General features: G+C 41.4%; 1 protein-coding gene and 1 long non-coding RNA gene across 2 annotated transcripts in view; one reads left to right on the top strand and one right to left on the bottom strand.

The window, feature by feature from the left end:
* Positions 1-15,899, bottom strand: part of ABHD3 (abhydrolase domain containing 3, phospholipase) — a 49,790-nt gene extending 33,891 nt beyond the window's left edge. Inside the window, exons 1-3 of the mRNA XM_061399793.1 lie at positions 15,575-15,899; positions 14,930-15,093; positions 13,567-13,749 (exon numbers count right to left, since the gene is read on the bottom strand). Of these exons, the coding sequence (XP_061255777.1) occupies positions 13,567-13,749; positions 14,930-15,093; positions 15,575-15,736 (509 nt within the window). The 5' untranslated portion in view covers positions 15,737-15,899. The remainder of the gene's footprint in view (positions 1-13,566; positions 13,750-14,929; positions 15,094-15,574) is intronic.
* Positions 39-10,697, top strand: LOC133237591 (uncharacterized). The gene is made up of 2 exons (XR_009733261.1): positions 39-2,624; positions 10,520-10,697. It is a non-coding gene; the product is annotated as an uncharacterized LOC133237591 (long non-coding RNA).
* Positions 15,900-16,479: the final 580 nt, after the last annotated feature.

The following is a 16,479-nucleotide window of genomic DNA, read 5'->3' as shown; positions in this document are numbered from 1 at the left end:
CTAGAGCCAGACATCCTGGAATGTGAAGTTAAGTGGGCCTTAGAAAGCATCACTACGAACAAAGCTAGTGGAGGTGATGGAATTCCAGTTGAGCTATTTCAAATCCTAAAAGATGATGCTGTGAAAGTGCTGTACTCAATATGCCAGCAAATTTGGAAAACTCAGCAGTGGCCAAAGGACTAGAAAAGGTCAGTTTTCATTCCAATTCCTAAGAAAGGCAATGCCAAAGAATGCTCAAACTATCACACAATTGCACTCATCTCACATGCTAGCAAAGTTATGCTTAAAATTCTTCAAGCCAGACTTCAACAGTGTGTGAACTGTGAACTTCCAGATGTTCAAGCTGGATTTAGAAAAGGCAGAGGAACCAGAAATCAAATTGCCAACATCCGCTGGATCATCAAAAAAGCAAGAGAGTTTCAGAAAAACATCTACTTCTGCTTTATTGACTCTGCCAAAGCCTTTGACTGTATGGATCACAACAAACTGTGGAAAATTCTGAAAGAGATGGGAATACCAGACCACCTGATCTGCCTCTTGAGAAATCTGTATGCAGGTCAGGAAGCAACAGTTAGAACTGGACATGGAACAACAGACTGGTTCCAAATAGGAAAAGGAGTACATCAAGGCTGTATATTGTCACCCTGCTTATTTAACTTATATGCAGAGTACATCATGAGAAATGCCAGACCAGATGAAGCAAAAGCTGGAATCAAGATTACTGGGAGAAATATCAATAACATCTGATATGCAGATGACACCACCCTTATGGCAGAAAGTGAAGAACTAAAGAGCCTCTTGATGAAAGTGAAAGAGGAGAGTGAAAAGGTTGGCTTGAAACTCAACATTCAGAAAACAAAGATCATGGCATCTGGTGTCATCACTTCATGGCAAATAGATGGGGAAACAATGGAAACAGTGACAGATTTTATTTTGGGGGGCTCCAAAATCAATGCAGATGGTGAATGTAGCCATGAAATTAAGAGATGCTTGCTCCTTCGAAGAAAAGTTATGACCAATCTAGACAGCATATTGAAAAGCAGAGATATTACTTTGTCAACAAAGGTCCGTCTAGTCAAAGCTATGGTTTTTCCAGTAGTCATGTATGGATGTGAGAGTTGGACTATAAAGAAAGCTGACTGCCGAAGAATTGGTGCTTTTGAACTGTGGTGTTGGAGAAGACTCTTGAGATTCACTTGGACTGCAAGGAGATCCAGCCAGTCCATTCTAAAGGAAATTAGTCCTAAATATTAATTGGAAGGGCTGATGCTGAAGCTGAAACTCCAGTTCTTTGGCCATATGATGCAAAGAACTGACATTTGAAAAGATTCTGATGTTGGGAAAGATTGAATGTGGGAGGAGAAGGGCACGCCAGAGGATGAGAAGGTTGGATGGCATCACTGACTCAATGGACATGAGTTCGAGTCAACTCCGGGAGTTGGTGATGGATGGGAAGCCTGGTGTGCTGTAGTCCATGGGGTCACAAAGAGTCAGACACGACTGAGCAACTGAACTGAACTGAACTTAAAGAAGACACATGTTTTAAAATCTCAGAACTCTGATTTGAGAAAAGGCTAGAAATATTAAATTTTATTGACTAGTTAGAGAAAGATTTAAAATATACTAGAAAAACATGCAGGAAAGTTAAAGTGCTGCATGGTCAGTTAATCTTTGCTAAGAAAGAATGGCAAGACAGCCACTTGTATTTATTGCATAAGCACCTAAGTAACACAGGAATTGGAGCTAAATTTAATTATGACCTTGAAGCTTTCCGTCATTCAGAAAAGAACCACTTTCAGCATGCAAACACGACTTCAGGATTAAAAATGGCTTCCAAGGTAAGATATCATCATGTGACTGTCCCGAGAGAAGGGGACAGAGCTAGTGAGGGGAAAGAAAGCGATGATCTGCACACTCAGGAAAGAGCAGCCTATGCACCTGGGATTTTCTTCCAAACTGCACACAGAGATGTCTGCACTTGCTTTTAGCCAACTCTGAACAGTGGCTCACAGCTCCAATACCTCTCGCTAGAGGAGAAAATGTACTGACCCCTCCACAGGCCTTTGTTCTTGACCCTGTTCAATCATCTGTATGTACTTCTATAGATTAAGATATGCGTTCACCACAGTATCTACCTCTAGCCTTGGGAATGAGGCAGAGAGATACAGGAGGATAGACAGGGCAGCTTTGGAGGCAGGAAGCCTGAAGGCTTCCACATGGCTCCCTTCTCCCATCCAACTGGTGACAATCAGTTAGCTGCTCTCGTTTAACCCCTTTTCTGCCTTCACCATCATCAGGGGACACTTTAGCAAAATGAAAAGAACTGGTTGAAATACAACTACTTTTCCTAAGACATTTGATAGGCCCCTCTTAACTTTATAACTGCTCTATCCAAATTATTTTCACAATTTCTCCCAGACTATTTATCTATTTATTTTTTAAGTTTTATTTATTTGACTTTACCAGGTCTTAGTTGCAACATGCAGGATCCATTCAAACTCTTAGATGTGGCATCTGGGATCAAGTTCCCTGACCAGGGTTCAAACCCAAGCCCCCTGCATTGGGAGTATGGAGTCTTAGCCACTGTACTACAAGAGAAGTTCCCTCCCAAGTAATTTTAAAGGGTATGTATATGAGGGAAATTGTTCTGTAAAACTTATTTTTCCTGTGCATTTTAACTATTTAAATTTTCTTCTTAAAACAGGTAAAATACAAATAAAGAGGAGACACTAAATAAATAAAATCTGGAATTGAGAATTTTCTATGACAACAGACCACATTAACTAGGAAAGCTCTTAATGAAGGTTAAGTAAGAGGCAGAGAGCTACCCTCAAGGCAGGATTTCTCAACATTGGGCACTATGGGCATTTTGGATCAAGTACTTCTTTGTAGAAGGGCTATTGAGAACCACTTGGTTGAGAACCACTGTTACAAAGAAATGAGTCAGATAGCCTTGAATCTGCTCAAGCCCAGTGATCCACAAGAACAAAGGAATTTTTATCATACAACTTTATTTTTCAGTTCTAAGATTCCACGAGTCTTTGAGTCTATGAATGAACAGAATAATCAGCAAAGTCTGGAGTGAGAAGAATATTCAGGGATCAGTATTTTGATTTCAGATAATAACAACAGATTATTCTAGGCATTTTACATGAGTATTAATATTGGAATGACTCATTCATTCGAAAATTTATTGAACAGACTAGTTACTGAGTTAAAGATTCAGTTCGTGCTTGTAGGAGAAAAACAAAATAAAAATATAAGGTTCCTGGCCTCAAGAAGAAAAAGTGAAAATATTAGCTGCTCAGTCGTGTCCAACTCTTTGTGACCCCAAGGACTGTAGCCCTCCAGGCTCCTCTATCCATGGTATTCTCTAGGCAAGAATACTGGAGTGGGTTGCCATTCCCTTCTCTCGGGGATCTTCCCGACCTAGAGATCAGGAAGACCAAGTCTCCTGCATCACAGACAGATTCTTAACCATCTGAGCCACCATGTAGGAATGTATAAAAGTTTCTAAGGGATGAGAAAATAGATCATGTTAGGCTAATGATACTAGGCTAACGATAGAAACTAAAGAAAATTAAAAAAAAATAATAAGTTAGGATCAAAATAGGCTTAGGGTGCAGATTGCCAGGCTAAGGAAAAATGACAAGGAAGTTCTGCTTCCAGAAATGTCATGGTAGATCCTGCAAGGCCAGCCCTTCCATAGAGTAATAACTAAATGCTTGATAAATTATAAAGGCAATGGAGAATACCCAAAGCAGGCAGAAACTAAACTGGACTTGACACTTGGAAGAAAAAAAATGGCATTGGGTAAGTCTCCTTTCACAGCTTTTTGCCTGAGGGGAGGCACCAGCTGGTATTATCCAGAGTAATAGATAAAGGTCAAATAAAAATGTTCAGTCTCATGGGCTTGAAAAATCAGAAAACAGAATTTGCTGCAACTATAAGAGAAAATGAGGGGAGAAACCTCAGAAAAGAGAGAGATACAGAGGCAGAGGCCTAAATTCTGGATAAAGACACTGGGTGCAAAGCTCTGACTGAGTTTTCTGTGCCATGGGCCCCAAGCAGTCCAGTTAAGGATGAAAACCTGAACAGAGACCTCAGCTGCTGTCTGCTGCAGATGGGACAGAGTATGAAGTTTGAATTTACTCAAATTATCTGCCTGAAAAACAAAAATTAGTCATTAGAAAATGTATAGAAACTCTTTAGAAATACATAACAGAATCCAGAGTCTCTACAATGGATCATTCAAATTGTTCAGAACAAAATCCACAATTACTATACTGTGAAGAAACAGAAAAATGTGGCCCAACTCAAGAGATAAGATAATCAATGTAACTGAAGCTGAGACAGTCCAAGGTGTTAGAATGAATAGGCGTGGATTTCAAGCCGCTTTTATAACTGTCCTCAAGGACATAGATGAAAATTAGCTTGTAATGAATTTTCCAGAACAATAAAACCTATCAAAAATGGAAAGCCTAGGTTAAAAAAATACAATACTGAAATAAAAAATATTCACTGGATTTGCAAATTGCAGTTCCAATCTCAAGATGAGAGAGGAAAAAAAAAGATTGGAATAAAATGAATAAAATTTCATTGATTTGGGGGACATTATCAAAAGATCAAACATGCCTGTAATTTTGGATCCAGAAGGAGAGGAGAGAATAGGACAGAAAATATATTTAAAGAAATAATGGCCGAAATTTTGACAATTTTGATTTTAAAAGACACAATTCATAGACTCAAAAAGAGAGAGAAAAGCGACAGGGGAAGGAGGGAATCAAAAATCATACAACAGTAAAATATTAAACAGTAATACAGTAAACTTGATATCTAGCATATCTATAAAGACATTTAATGTGATTGGACTTAAAAGCTTTAATTAAAAGGCAGATGTTGTCAGACTGGATAAAAACCTTCAAGACCCAACTATATGCTATCTACAAGCAAGGCACTGAAAATAAACATAGATACTTTGAAAGTTAAAGTATAAAAAAAGATATATTACATAAATAAAAGCCTAAGTAGGACAGAGTGGATACAGTAATATCAGATAGATGTCACAACCAGAGACAAAGAAAGACATTTCATAATGATGTAAGAGTTCATTCACAGGAAGATTAACAACCATAAATGTACATGTGACTCATAACAGAGGTTCCAAATACATGACCTAAAAATTGATAGAATTAAATGGAGAAATAGAAAATCCACAATCATAGTTGATTCTAACATCCTCACATCAGCAAGACAAAAAAATTAGTAAAGATATAAAGTATATGAATAACATTAACAACTATCTTAGCCTAATTCACATTTGTATAACCTAATCAACTATCATAACCTGATTTACAATTGTATAACACTACATCCAACAGTGTAATACATTCTTATTAAAAAATGATAATACCTGAATATTTCCAACCTCACTAAGATCAGAAGGACATCAAGACAGATAAATATAATTCATATACTTTCTTCTAGAATATGAAGCATCAGAAATCAAACACATAATTAACGAGAATATATTACTGACCACATTAATGCCCAGCTCCTGATTATCACACGGTAATGGAGAACAGCGAAAGTTAATTCATAAATCATGAGCCTCATTCTCTCATTCTCTTGTTTCAACTCTTTCCCTATAAAATCTATTCTCTGAGTAGGAAACATGACTTATTTGCCTGTTGTGTCTACAGTTTCCTGATAAAATTGAGTCCTGTGATATTAGAGGTCTATAAGCAAAAATCACGAGACTTGAGGAGCTAATTGTTCCCAAGTTGGGAGCCTGAGATATCCAAGGATGTGAAAATGTAGTAAAGGAGAGTTTTCAAAAATGACCAAGATTTCAAACAGCCTAACAGAAGTCAGTTGGTGATGGAACGGGGAAACCTGGCGAGCTGCAGTCCATGGGGTTGCAAAGAGTCAGACACAACTGAGTGACTGAACTGAACTGAACAGAAGTCGTGTATTTTTCTGCAGCAAGGCTGCACAGTGGAAACTTAACCCTGTCACACTGTTTAATTTTGGTGAAATTACTAACACTATAGTTCTGTTTTTGGTTGGTAAAATGGGGTTAGTAATATATATCTTGGAATTGAGTTCATATTAAATAAAATAACTTGTATATGGCACCTATTATGTGGCAGGCACTCAACAAAGCTAAATTTAATTATGGTAAACAAAAATAGCAATTCTAATTATTTCGTGCTGATCACAAGCTCTAAGTGTCCTCGTGAATTTAAAACAAAAAGAGACCAACAAGTTAACATTTAACTAAATGCAATTTATTAGGCTAAATATTTCAAAACCAGGGCCACAAGGGGAAAACGTCAGTTATCTTTGATGTGAGGAAGCTGAAAACCTTATTATACCATTAGTGTCAAGAGTTCTTTTTCAACAATCTCTGAAAATGTCTTATTGGAATCTTTTTTCCCCATTAGTGCTCCCATTTTCCCTAACATTTACTCAGTTGTTTTCTGACATTCTCATATTTTATCTTACTAATTTGAATTCTAGCTGGGTCTCTTTGGTATTTCTGTTAACTTAAGACCCAGTTGAACTAACTTACAGAAAATCCTATTTAAGAACAAAAGAGTTCTACATTAATAATAATAATATTTTAATAAAAAATAAAATAAATAATAATAATGAACTAACAGGAATTACTCTACGTCACAGCCCACTGCTGGCAACTTTATCTCCCCAAACCAAGTCAGAGACATGTATGTGTTCTAGGACGTAGATTCCAATGGCTGCTCCACCTTAGCCAGGTCTCACCTTCCTTCTCCCTGTTCTGCCCACTGCCTGGCCAGGCACACTGCTGTCTCTGGGCCCTCCTAGGATGGTTTCTCAGCTGGTAATAGGGCCAAGGAAGTAAGTACCTCATTTCCATCTGAACAGACTAAAAGAATGATGCTCCTTGGCCAGACTAAAAGAATGTGAGGCATGTGGGATCTTAATTCCCTGACCAGCGATGGAACCCTCGCTCAATGCCCTTTGCATTGGAAGCTCAGAGTCTTAATTAACCACTTGATCGCCAGGGAAGTCTGAGGGTCTTTTCCGAGGGTCTTTTCTAAGCCAGACCATGGCCTGCTTCACTTCTTTAACTTTCCTAGCTTAATACTTTAACAAATGTTCATCATGGGCCAAGGTTCTTCATACACATTACATGCAATCCTTATACCCCTGTGAAGTATAGGTGTCTTTACAGATGAGAAAATTGAGGCACAGATTAACTAAATAATTCGTCCATGGAAACATGGGTAGTATGTGACAAGGCTGGATTCTGAATGCAGGCAGATTTGACTTGGTGATCCACTTAAATAACTCACTATGTTGCCCCATGCTATCTAAACTAGTCTCTTTTTCCAAAAAGATGGGTGCTCTGAACACAGAGTACCCTTTGAGTGCATGTCAGCTCTGATAAAAAGAGCTTTGTCCCTGAAAGTTTGTTAATTAAGGTATCATTTTATAGCAGAACATCTAACAGCAAGTTCCCTAGAGAACAGGATCACTTGTTGGCATCCACCATATCCTTTCCCAGAAATGCCATTAAATAAGCTACGTACCTCATTCAGTGCTTTCTAACATTTAGCATTATCTCATCTAGCCAGTCTCATGAATAATCAACTGACTCATTTTCAAAACTTCAAAAATGAAATTATTTTAACAAAAAATCATAAACATACTTTCAGATAAAAAACATTCTGATGTTAATTTAAAATGATGTCTGATCTAAGATACTGCTTTTAGATTGTTGTTCAGTCACTAAGCTGTGTCCAACTCTTACAACCCCATGGACTGCGCATGCCAGGCTTCCCTGTCCTCACCATCTCCTTGAATTTGCTCAAAACTCAAAAGCTCAAAACCATGAGTTTGCGCAAACTCATGTTCATTGAGTTGGTGATGCCATCTAATCATCTCATGCTCTGTCATTCTCTTGCCTGAAATCCTTTCCAGTATCAGGGTATTTTCCAATGAGTTGGCTCTCTGCAGCAGGTGGCCAAAGTACTGGAGCTTCAGCTTCAGCGTCAGTCCTTCCAATGAATAATCAGGGTTGATTCCCTTTAGGGTTGACTGGTTTGATTTCCTTGCAGTCCAAGGGACTCTCAAGAGTCTTCGCCAGCACCACAGTTCGAAAGCACCAATTCTTTGGCATTCAGCCTTCTTTATGGTCCAATTCTCACATTCGTACCTGAGTACTGGAAAAACCATAGCTTTGACTAGTAGTCAAAGCTCATCCTTTCGTTTTTGTGCCTGATTTTCAATAGTTCATTCTCCTCCTCCTTCCTCCCTCAGGAAGAGTCTTCCGACAGCCCTCCACTGTGCTCTTAATGCTTCAGGAAAAGCTAACCATCTAGCCTCCGCTGGTACTATTTCCTCTACATAAAAAAATGTGCAAGCCCAAACTCCAAACTGGAAAGTGAAGGAGCATTTACAATTAGTCAAATTTTAACCTCTTGAAAATCATCTCCCACTTTAACAGAAAGGAGAATAAAGGAGTAGCTCTTAGGCTAAAACAATCTACAGTAGCAAATAGAGAAAATTAAAAAGACAGAAAATACAAAAAGTGATAAAAGGAGACAACAGATATTAGGTTGATGTGTCTGTATTAGCAACTATGTGGCGTTATCAAGAAATTTTGAGTTCTTTGCATGTGATGTGTATTTATTCTTCCTGAAATATTTGTAGCCCTAAGAGTTACAATAAAGGTAAGTTTTAAACTAGGAAACATAAATATCTCTAATTTTCTTCTTTCCCATAGGTAAAAGAGTTATTGATGGTCAAAGGTTGACACTGGAATTGTCTGTATTTCTGCATTACTTTCATGTTGAAAAGACATTTGCTGAAGCATTTTGATCCACTTGACCTTTACTTCTTTGTCAACTTCATACACCTATTAAACATCTTAAAATTTAAAAAATAAATCATCGCCCACTTTAAATATCTCAGAAAGATAAATGATGGACACTGGCATCCTTGCTCCCAATAGTGGGCTCTGCTGTGAAGGACAGGAGATATCAGTCCTATCAAACCACAGAAGAAATCAGTGCTTTCTGTATTTTTTTAATGTTCTTTAAAAAAATTTTTTTTGTTTTAATTTCTTTCTTTTTGGCTGTGCTGGGTCTTCGTTGCTGCAGGGGCGGACGGGCTTTTCTCAAGTTGCAGTGAGCTGGTGTGTTAGGTGTTCACTTGTGTCCGACTCTTTGCAACCCCCTGAACTATGGCCTGCCAGTCTCCTCTGTCCATGGAATTCTCCAGGCAAGAATGTTGGAGTGGGTAGCCATTATCTTCTCCAGGGGATCTTCTAGATCCAGGCTTTTGAATTCAGGTCGCCTGAATTTTAGTCAGATTCTTTACCACCATGGAAGCAGTGAGCTGGGGCTACTCTCTATTTGCACCGTGAGGGCTCCTCATTGCTGTAGTTTCTCTTGTTCTCACAGGCTCTAGGGCACACTGGCTTCAGTAGCTGCGGTGCAAGGGCTTAGTTGTTCTACAGCATGTGGGATCTTCCTGGCTCAGGGATTGAACCCGGGTCTCCTGCATTGGCAGGAGGATTCTTTACAACTAAGATACCAGGGAAGCCCCTGTGAGTATTTTTTAAGTGTGTCAAGAAGGAAATTTTTTGAAACATAAGCCTGCAATCTTGACTAATTCCTCAATTGATCCTTTTGTCCTCTTCTGCTGTTTCTCTCTTTTCTCTGTCAAAATTTAACTGTGTGATCCAGGAATTCCCTGGCAGTACAGGGGTTAGGACTCCACACTTCCCATTGCAGGGGACCCAGGTTCAATCCCTGGTCAGGGAACTAGGCTACTGTAAACCGTTCGGCCAAATAAACAAACAAATGTGTGACTCACTCTTGCTCTTGTTTCCTGAGGCCTTTTTTGCCCAGCAGCTGGGCTTCCTTCCTCCTGCCCTGCTACATATTCTCAGATTGTCTTTTATCCACCCTCATTCTCCTGGCCCTTTCAGTTGCATCCAACCATGCTGACCTATTTCTTCCCTCTATAAAGTGTCTCGCTTGCTTCCTGGCAGTACAGAATCCTGGCCCTTGCAACGCTCTGATCAGTCAGTGCTGGAGACTGTCCGGGATCTCTCAATGTCCACCCTCCCCTTCTTCCTCAGTAACAGAGCCCCCCAGTTTCCTCTGGGTACAAAGCTGCTCCAAATAAAAATTTTACTCTCAAACATCCTTTCCAGCTAAGAAAGAGCAGACCCATGTGAGGAAAGCAAAACTAACAAGCACATTTGTTGCAAAGCATCCTTAAAAAAATATGGTGCCTTCTCTAGTCTCCGTTTTTCCTTCTTCTTGGGGGTTGGAATGCAGATGTGACAGCTGGAGCTGAAGCAGCCATAAGTTATGAAGTGACATGAGAAAAGAAACTTACTTTTTCCCAAAAAGTATTTATTTATTTATTTAAAGTATTTATTTATTCGACTGTATTTATTTATTATTTATTAATTATTATTATTATTAAAATAAAGTATTTATTTATTTATTCTTGGTTGCAGCATGTGGGATCTAGTTCCCTGGCCAGGGATTGAACCTGGGCCCCCTGCTTGGGAGCGAAGAGTCTTAGCCACTGGACCACCAGGAAAATCCCAAAACTTGCTCTTCTGATGCTACAGAAACTCAGTCCACCTTCTTAGATTTTCACATGAGAGAGAAGTAAACCTGTACCTTGTTTAAGTCACTGTTAGTCTGAGTTTTCTGTCACTTGAAGCCAATCCTGGTCCTCTCTAATGAATTTCTTCTTTATTACTGAATATTCTCTGTCAGTTCCACTAGACAGTGTTTATGCTCTTTGGGAACAGAGGTTCGGATACTGTACTTGATTATGCCAAAATACTTAATAACTGACCTAGATGACAATGAACTTATTATTACCCAATTCTAGACAGGTCACTCTTTTTAAATATTAGTTGGGGGTGGCATAAAATAGATGAATGGTCTCAATAGAAGATGATTAAGATGCTCTTAGAGTTACCATTTTTCTCTCTGACCTTACTTGAACTAGTATACAGTATAGTGTTTGTTTTAATCATGTCTGACTCTTTGAGACCCCATGGACTATAGCCCACTAGGCTCCTCTGTCCATGGGATTTTCCCAGCAAGAATACTGAAGTAGGTTGCCCTTTTCTCCTCCTGGGGCTCTTCCCAACCCAGGGATCGAACCGAGTGTCCTATGTCTCCTGCATTGGCAGGCAGATTCTTTACCGCTGAGCCACTGGGGAAGTGTTGGAACTTAATTCAGAGAATAGGAAAAAGATTTAAGAAAACAGGATATTATCCTTGTATACAAAATAATACCTCTTAGGCTGTGTTATTGAATAGAATTTCTTTTTAAAGAAATCTTAGAGAAATGAATGAGATTTCCAGCTACTTTATCAATTATATGGGTATAACTTATTACAGGGAATAATTTTTTCTCCAGTACTCTGGTTTCTGTGAGGGCTTCTCTCTAAATACACTCTTGGCCACCTGGTCGTCTTGCTTTATTTGCTCTCTGGGAGCTGAAGGACTTTTCTAATTGATACAATTTGGAAGAATGACTGGAGTTGTCTGACTTGCAAATTCTCTTCTCCTCCCAGAGGCAAGTTAATTCAGCGAGTACATGGTGCACTCTGCCAGTGAAGGTAGGCCAAGCATTCCCCATTCAGTTTCATTTACTTTTGCCCTCCTCTGCTCACCATTACCTTAAGTGACCCTCAGCTTACTTTCCTTTCATTATTAATTTTGAATTACTGGACTTTAACAGAAAAGTTCTGCCTCTTTGTTTGGGGTACAGGAAAAGACATCTACTTAAGAGTAACAGTAAATTTTTAGGTTTCAGTTGTCCACATGAGAGGAGTTAGGTTGTCTCTAAATCATATCTCACCAGTGAAACGCCAATGATTCCCTGGTGACCTGACAGAATGCACAACCCTCCCTATAAACTTGAACTTTCCGTAAGATAGTAACTGAGGCTTGAAGGCACATGCATCATCCTGATACTGGGGGTGCTCATGCAACTCTATTGTATAAGAAACATTATCATAATGTACAAGCATTCCTGTGAGGAAACTAGATGTTTCTCAAGAAGCAGGTTTGCTTGTACTTGCTCTTTAAACTATTAAAAAAAACTGTTCTACTCTTGTCAGGGAATAGAAAGTTCACAAAGGAAGATAAACATATCTACAGATCTGCTTTGTTCAAGGCATGAAACCACCTGCTACAACCTAATTCGTTTCAGCTCTGCAAGTGGCAGTTCCAACATTTGAACCCAGACCTGTCTTTAAAGCCCACGCACTTCCCCCACATTACACACCTTTCCCTAGGCTCTGTTATCTGCTTCATCCCGTGCAAGGGATCATCAGTGACTTAGATCTGTTTTGCAGCCTAAGGACTCAGTCTAGACTTGTACCAAAGTACAGGACCCTTTTTTTTTTTTTTTTTTTAATGTCAGTGGCACTGAAACCACCTGACTGTCTCCAATAGACTGCAAACATACTTAATAGGAGGTGGAGTCTAAATTCTTACCTGCTGACTTAAGGCTGACCACATGACTTGTTTTGACTACAATCTGGCAGAAACAATATTGTGAGCATGCTTAAACTGTAGTGTTGGTTGCTCAGTCATGTCTGACTCTTTGTGACCCCATGGACTATAGCCCGCCAGGCTCCTCTGTCCATAGAATTCTCCAGACAAGAATACTGCAGTGGGTTACCATTCCCTTCTGCAGGGGATCTTTCTGATTCAGGGATTGAACCTGGGTCTCCTGCACTGCAGGCAGATTCTTCACTGTCTGAGCCACCACCAGGGAATGGGCCTGAAGAAGACTTGCAGCTGTCACTTTAGATTCTTTAAAAAAATTTTTTAGATTTTATTTATTTATTTATTTTGGCTGTGCTGGGTCTTCATTACTGTGCATGGGCTTTCTCTAGTTGTGGTGAGCGGGGACTACTCTTCACTGTGGTTTGCAGGCTTTTCATTGCTGTGGCTTCTCTTATTGCAGAGCACAGGCTCTTGAGCAAGGGCTCAGTAGCTGTAGTGCACAGGCTTAGTTGCCCTACAGCATGTGGGATCTTCTTTTAACCTATGTTCCCTGCATTGGCATGCAGATTCTTAATCACTGGACCACCAGGGAGGTCTGACTTTTGGACTCTTGGGACCCTCTGCCACCCAGTGAACACTGGTGAGCCTGATAGAGGGTGAAAGATCACGTGGAGCTGACACGAGCCATTGCTGCAGATGACTCCCAAGCCAAGAGTTGCCCTGGCTGCTGACCACAAATGCATGAATCATTCCATCCAAGGCAAAAAGAACCACCCAACTGAGCTCAGCCCAAACTGTTGACGCACAGAATTGTGAGCAGAAATGCTGCTGTTTTTAACTACTATGTTTGGAGATAATTTGTTATATAACAAAAAAAAAGAGGGAAAGAAGGAAGCAGGGAAATTTAGGGGATTACTTAATCCATGAAATAAATAAGAAGTATTTCAGAAACAAACATGTAGACTCAGTGAAGCCTCATTTAAAATGAATTAAGTGAAAAATAAAAGAAATCATTCATGGGTACCTGTATCCTAGTTCTTCACTGAGGTGGATCATATGAAGGATATAGGATTCCTTGCTTGTTCCAGTGAGGCCAGGCAACAATAAGACAGTAGGTCGGGTGCTGGCGTCCATATAATGCTTACTGTTATCATTATCAAACCAGTCCAGGGAGATCTGTCCTCCATCTGCAGTTTTAATAAGTTCACTGAAAGAAATAATACAAAAGATATACTCCTTTAGTGTTTCAAGTCATGGTTGGTTTTTTTTTTTTTTTTTTTGGCCACACCACGTGGCATGTGGGATCTTAGTTCCCTGACCAGGGATCAATCAAACCCACAACCCCTGCATTGGAAGGGCAGAGTCTTAAACACTGGACAACCAGGGAAGTCCCGCAAGTCATGACTTAGTGTTACTTCTTAATTCTGTATATATACCTGACGTTATTTAGTCATCTTAAAATAACTTTTTTCTGCACCAACACACACGTCACTTTCTTCCATTGCATGGATGTCACAAAATTAGTACAATAAGTATTTTCAGCAAGATCAGTAAAAGGTAGTATACAAAAATGAACTTCAAACTACGTCACATACCTATTTTAACCATTTCCTCATTACTCTGAAATACCCAGCATTGAACCCCTATTTGATTGAGGTCATCCAAATAATTCAACAGGGAAATGATGAGTAAGTAAACTGGCGATCTGGTCACTGCTCTTGCTGTCTTCACTCTATAATGGAGTCTCCTCATAGTGCATATTACAAAATTGGCTTCTTAAAGGTGTCAAAGTACTTCTCACACCGTATCTACAACCTTGAAGAATTTTCCCAAATAAATAGTGCAAGTTCCAGACAACAAAAGAAATTCCAGAAAGGAATAGATGACTCAGGAAAATTAATAATAAGCACCGTTTAAATCTCCTGGTTACTGATATATTCTGGACCACATCTTTTAACACCTTAAGGACATTATCATTGAAACCCATTTGCTTATCAATATGATAAGCATTTTACTGGGGTCCATCACAGAAAGTCCAAATTAACTAGCATCCATCTCACCCCCACCACCAGTTCAATGTACATCATCAAAGAATCTAGGTTCTCAGAGCCAGATGCAGGGCAAATTGGGAAAAGAGTAAGTCCCAAGCACCTCTGTCATCTTAGAAATAAACCGTTTACACCAGAGCACCTCCCCAACACAGTGATAAAAGGTGACACGTGAGTATCTTCCTGCAGTTGCGCGTGTGTGGCACACGTACCTTCCACCTTCATCCCTCCTTGCTCTTCTATATACTTCCTAAGCCAGAGGTTCTACGAACCAAACACTGAAAGTATGCAAAACACTGTGACTTTGAAGAAATGACTGAAAAATGGAAATTTACATACTTCCTGTACTGCACCAGGGGCTTGGAAGTGATGAAAGGTCTCAGCAGCGTCTGTCCTCGACTCTCCCAGCACCAGACGGTCGGGTAGTAGGTTTCTGTCACCACGGGACAGTGGTCCTGAAGGAAGCGGCTGAAACTCTCACCCCCCGTCACTAACTGGGGCTTCTGTGGAGAGAGCCAGTATCAGTGAAGGGCCCAGAACAGAGCAGTTTCTGCCAACCGTAAACCAGTAACAAGCGCAGACTAGTCCCCCAGCGCGCGAGACCCGTCTGATTAATATCCTTCTTGGAAGCCTGATGCAAGTTCTTCAAACACAACGAACCTAAGAGCGGTTTATTAAACCTCTCTAGGTAAAGGCGAGAGTTGACGCCCGGGAGTCACCCTGAAAAATGTTAAGAGAGCATCTCAGGGGCAGCTCCGCCGGGTTAGCTAAAGGTGACCGGGCAGCGCCACCCGCGCCGAGGTCAGCAGGGTCCCGCGCTCTCGGAGGGCATCCATCAGATGCCGGGGAAAGGGGCCCCCCGGATGGCCCCGGCCACTCGCCCTTGGCTTGCCAGCGGCACCTCCGGCTTCGTCTGCTGTTGTCACTCCCGGCAAAGCTGCCCGCGGCCCTGTGCCAAGGCGCCCGCGCCATCCCCCGGCTCACCTTGGCAATGCTGCTCAGGTAGTAGCAGGCGTAAGCGACGCTGAAGCCCAGGATCAGGGAGAAGCCCACGCCTGAACCGAAGAAACCCACCCGGACTTGATGCTCCAAGTAGTGCGAGAGCTCCCGGGAGAGCATCCGCAATTCCATGGCTAGGCGCTGCATGGCGCGGGGACCGCGGGCGAGCGGGTCTTGGGGCTGGAGGCCGGCTAGACGGCAAAAGCGGGCGCGGCGCTGCCTCGGACCTTCCACCCGAGCGGCTCCAGCCCGGCTAAGCGCGGCTTCCGCCAGCCGGCGCGGTCGATCAGCCCGCGGAGGCGTAGCCCGACCCCCGGCCGCCGCCGGCTCCGCCCCGGTTTCCCCCGGGCGGCCCACACCGCCTGCCACTCAGGAAGCTTCCAGAGGCGCGGTGCCAAGCTGGGCCACCGCTAGGGCGGAGGAGGCGTTTCCGGACCAAGTCGCCGTCAGCCCGAGCGAACCCCCGGAGTGGGGGGTGGGAGTGAGAGTGGGGGTGGGAGAGCGAAGATGGAAATGGGCCTGGAAGCGTGCTCTCAGGTTCTGGGGTAGTGGCACCTGCCCCGGTGACCTTGACCGATTATGCCAGGGTCCTGGTTAATCCTGTATGTAATAAACTAGCAGGTTTAGGGTACCGGGGAAGGATACCCTGGACTTAAAAGATTTGCGGAGTTCATGCATGTTGGGAGAATGCCCTACATAGTGAAAAAAAATCCTACATCCCCCGAGGAAGCTGTGTTGCCTCCCGAAAACTATCAAAACAGAAAAAATACTCTATAAACAGTCAACGGTGAGGGCACTCGTACTGACTTTAAATCTCCCTGAATCCTTTAAGTAGCTGAGTATGCCTTAAATGAGAAGTGGTTCCTGAAAATAAATGAGATCAAGAGTAG

The sequence above is a fragment of the Bos javanicus genome, chromosome 24 (genome assembly GCF_032452875.1).
Source record: "Bos javanicus breed banteng chromosome 24, ARS-OSU_banteng_1.0, whole genome shotgun sequence".
Taxonomy (NCBI): Eukaryota; Metazoa; Chordata; class Mammalia; order Artiodactyla; family Bovidae; genus Bos; species Bos javanicus.
This window is presented reverse-complemented; position numbering and strand designations above follow the sequence as displayed.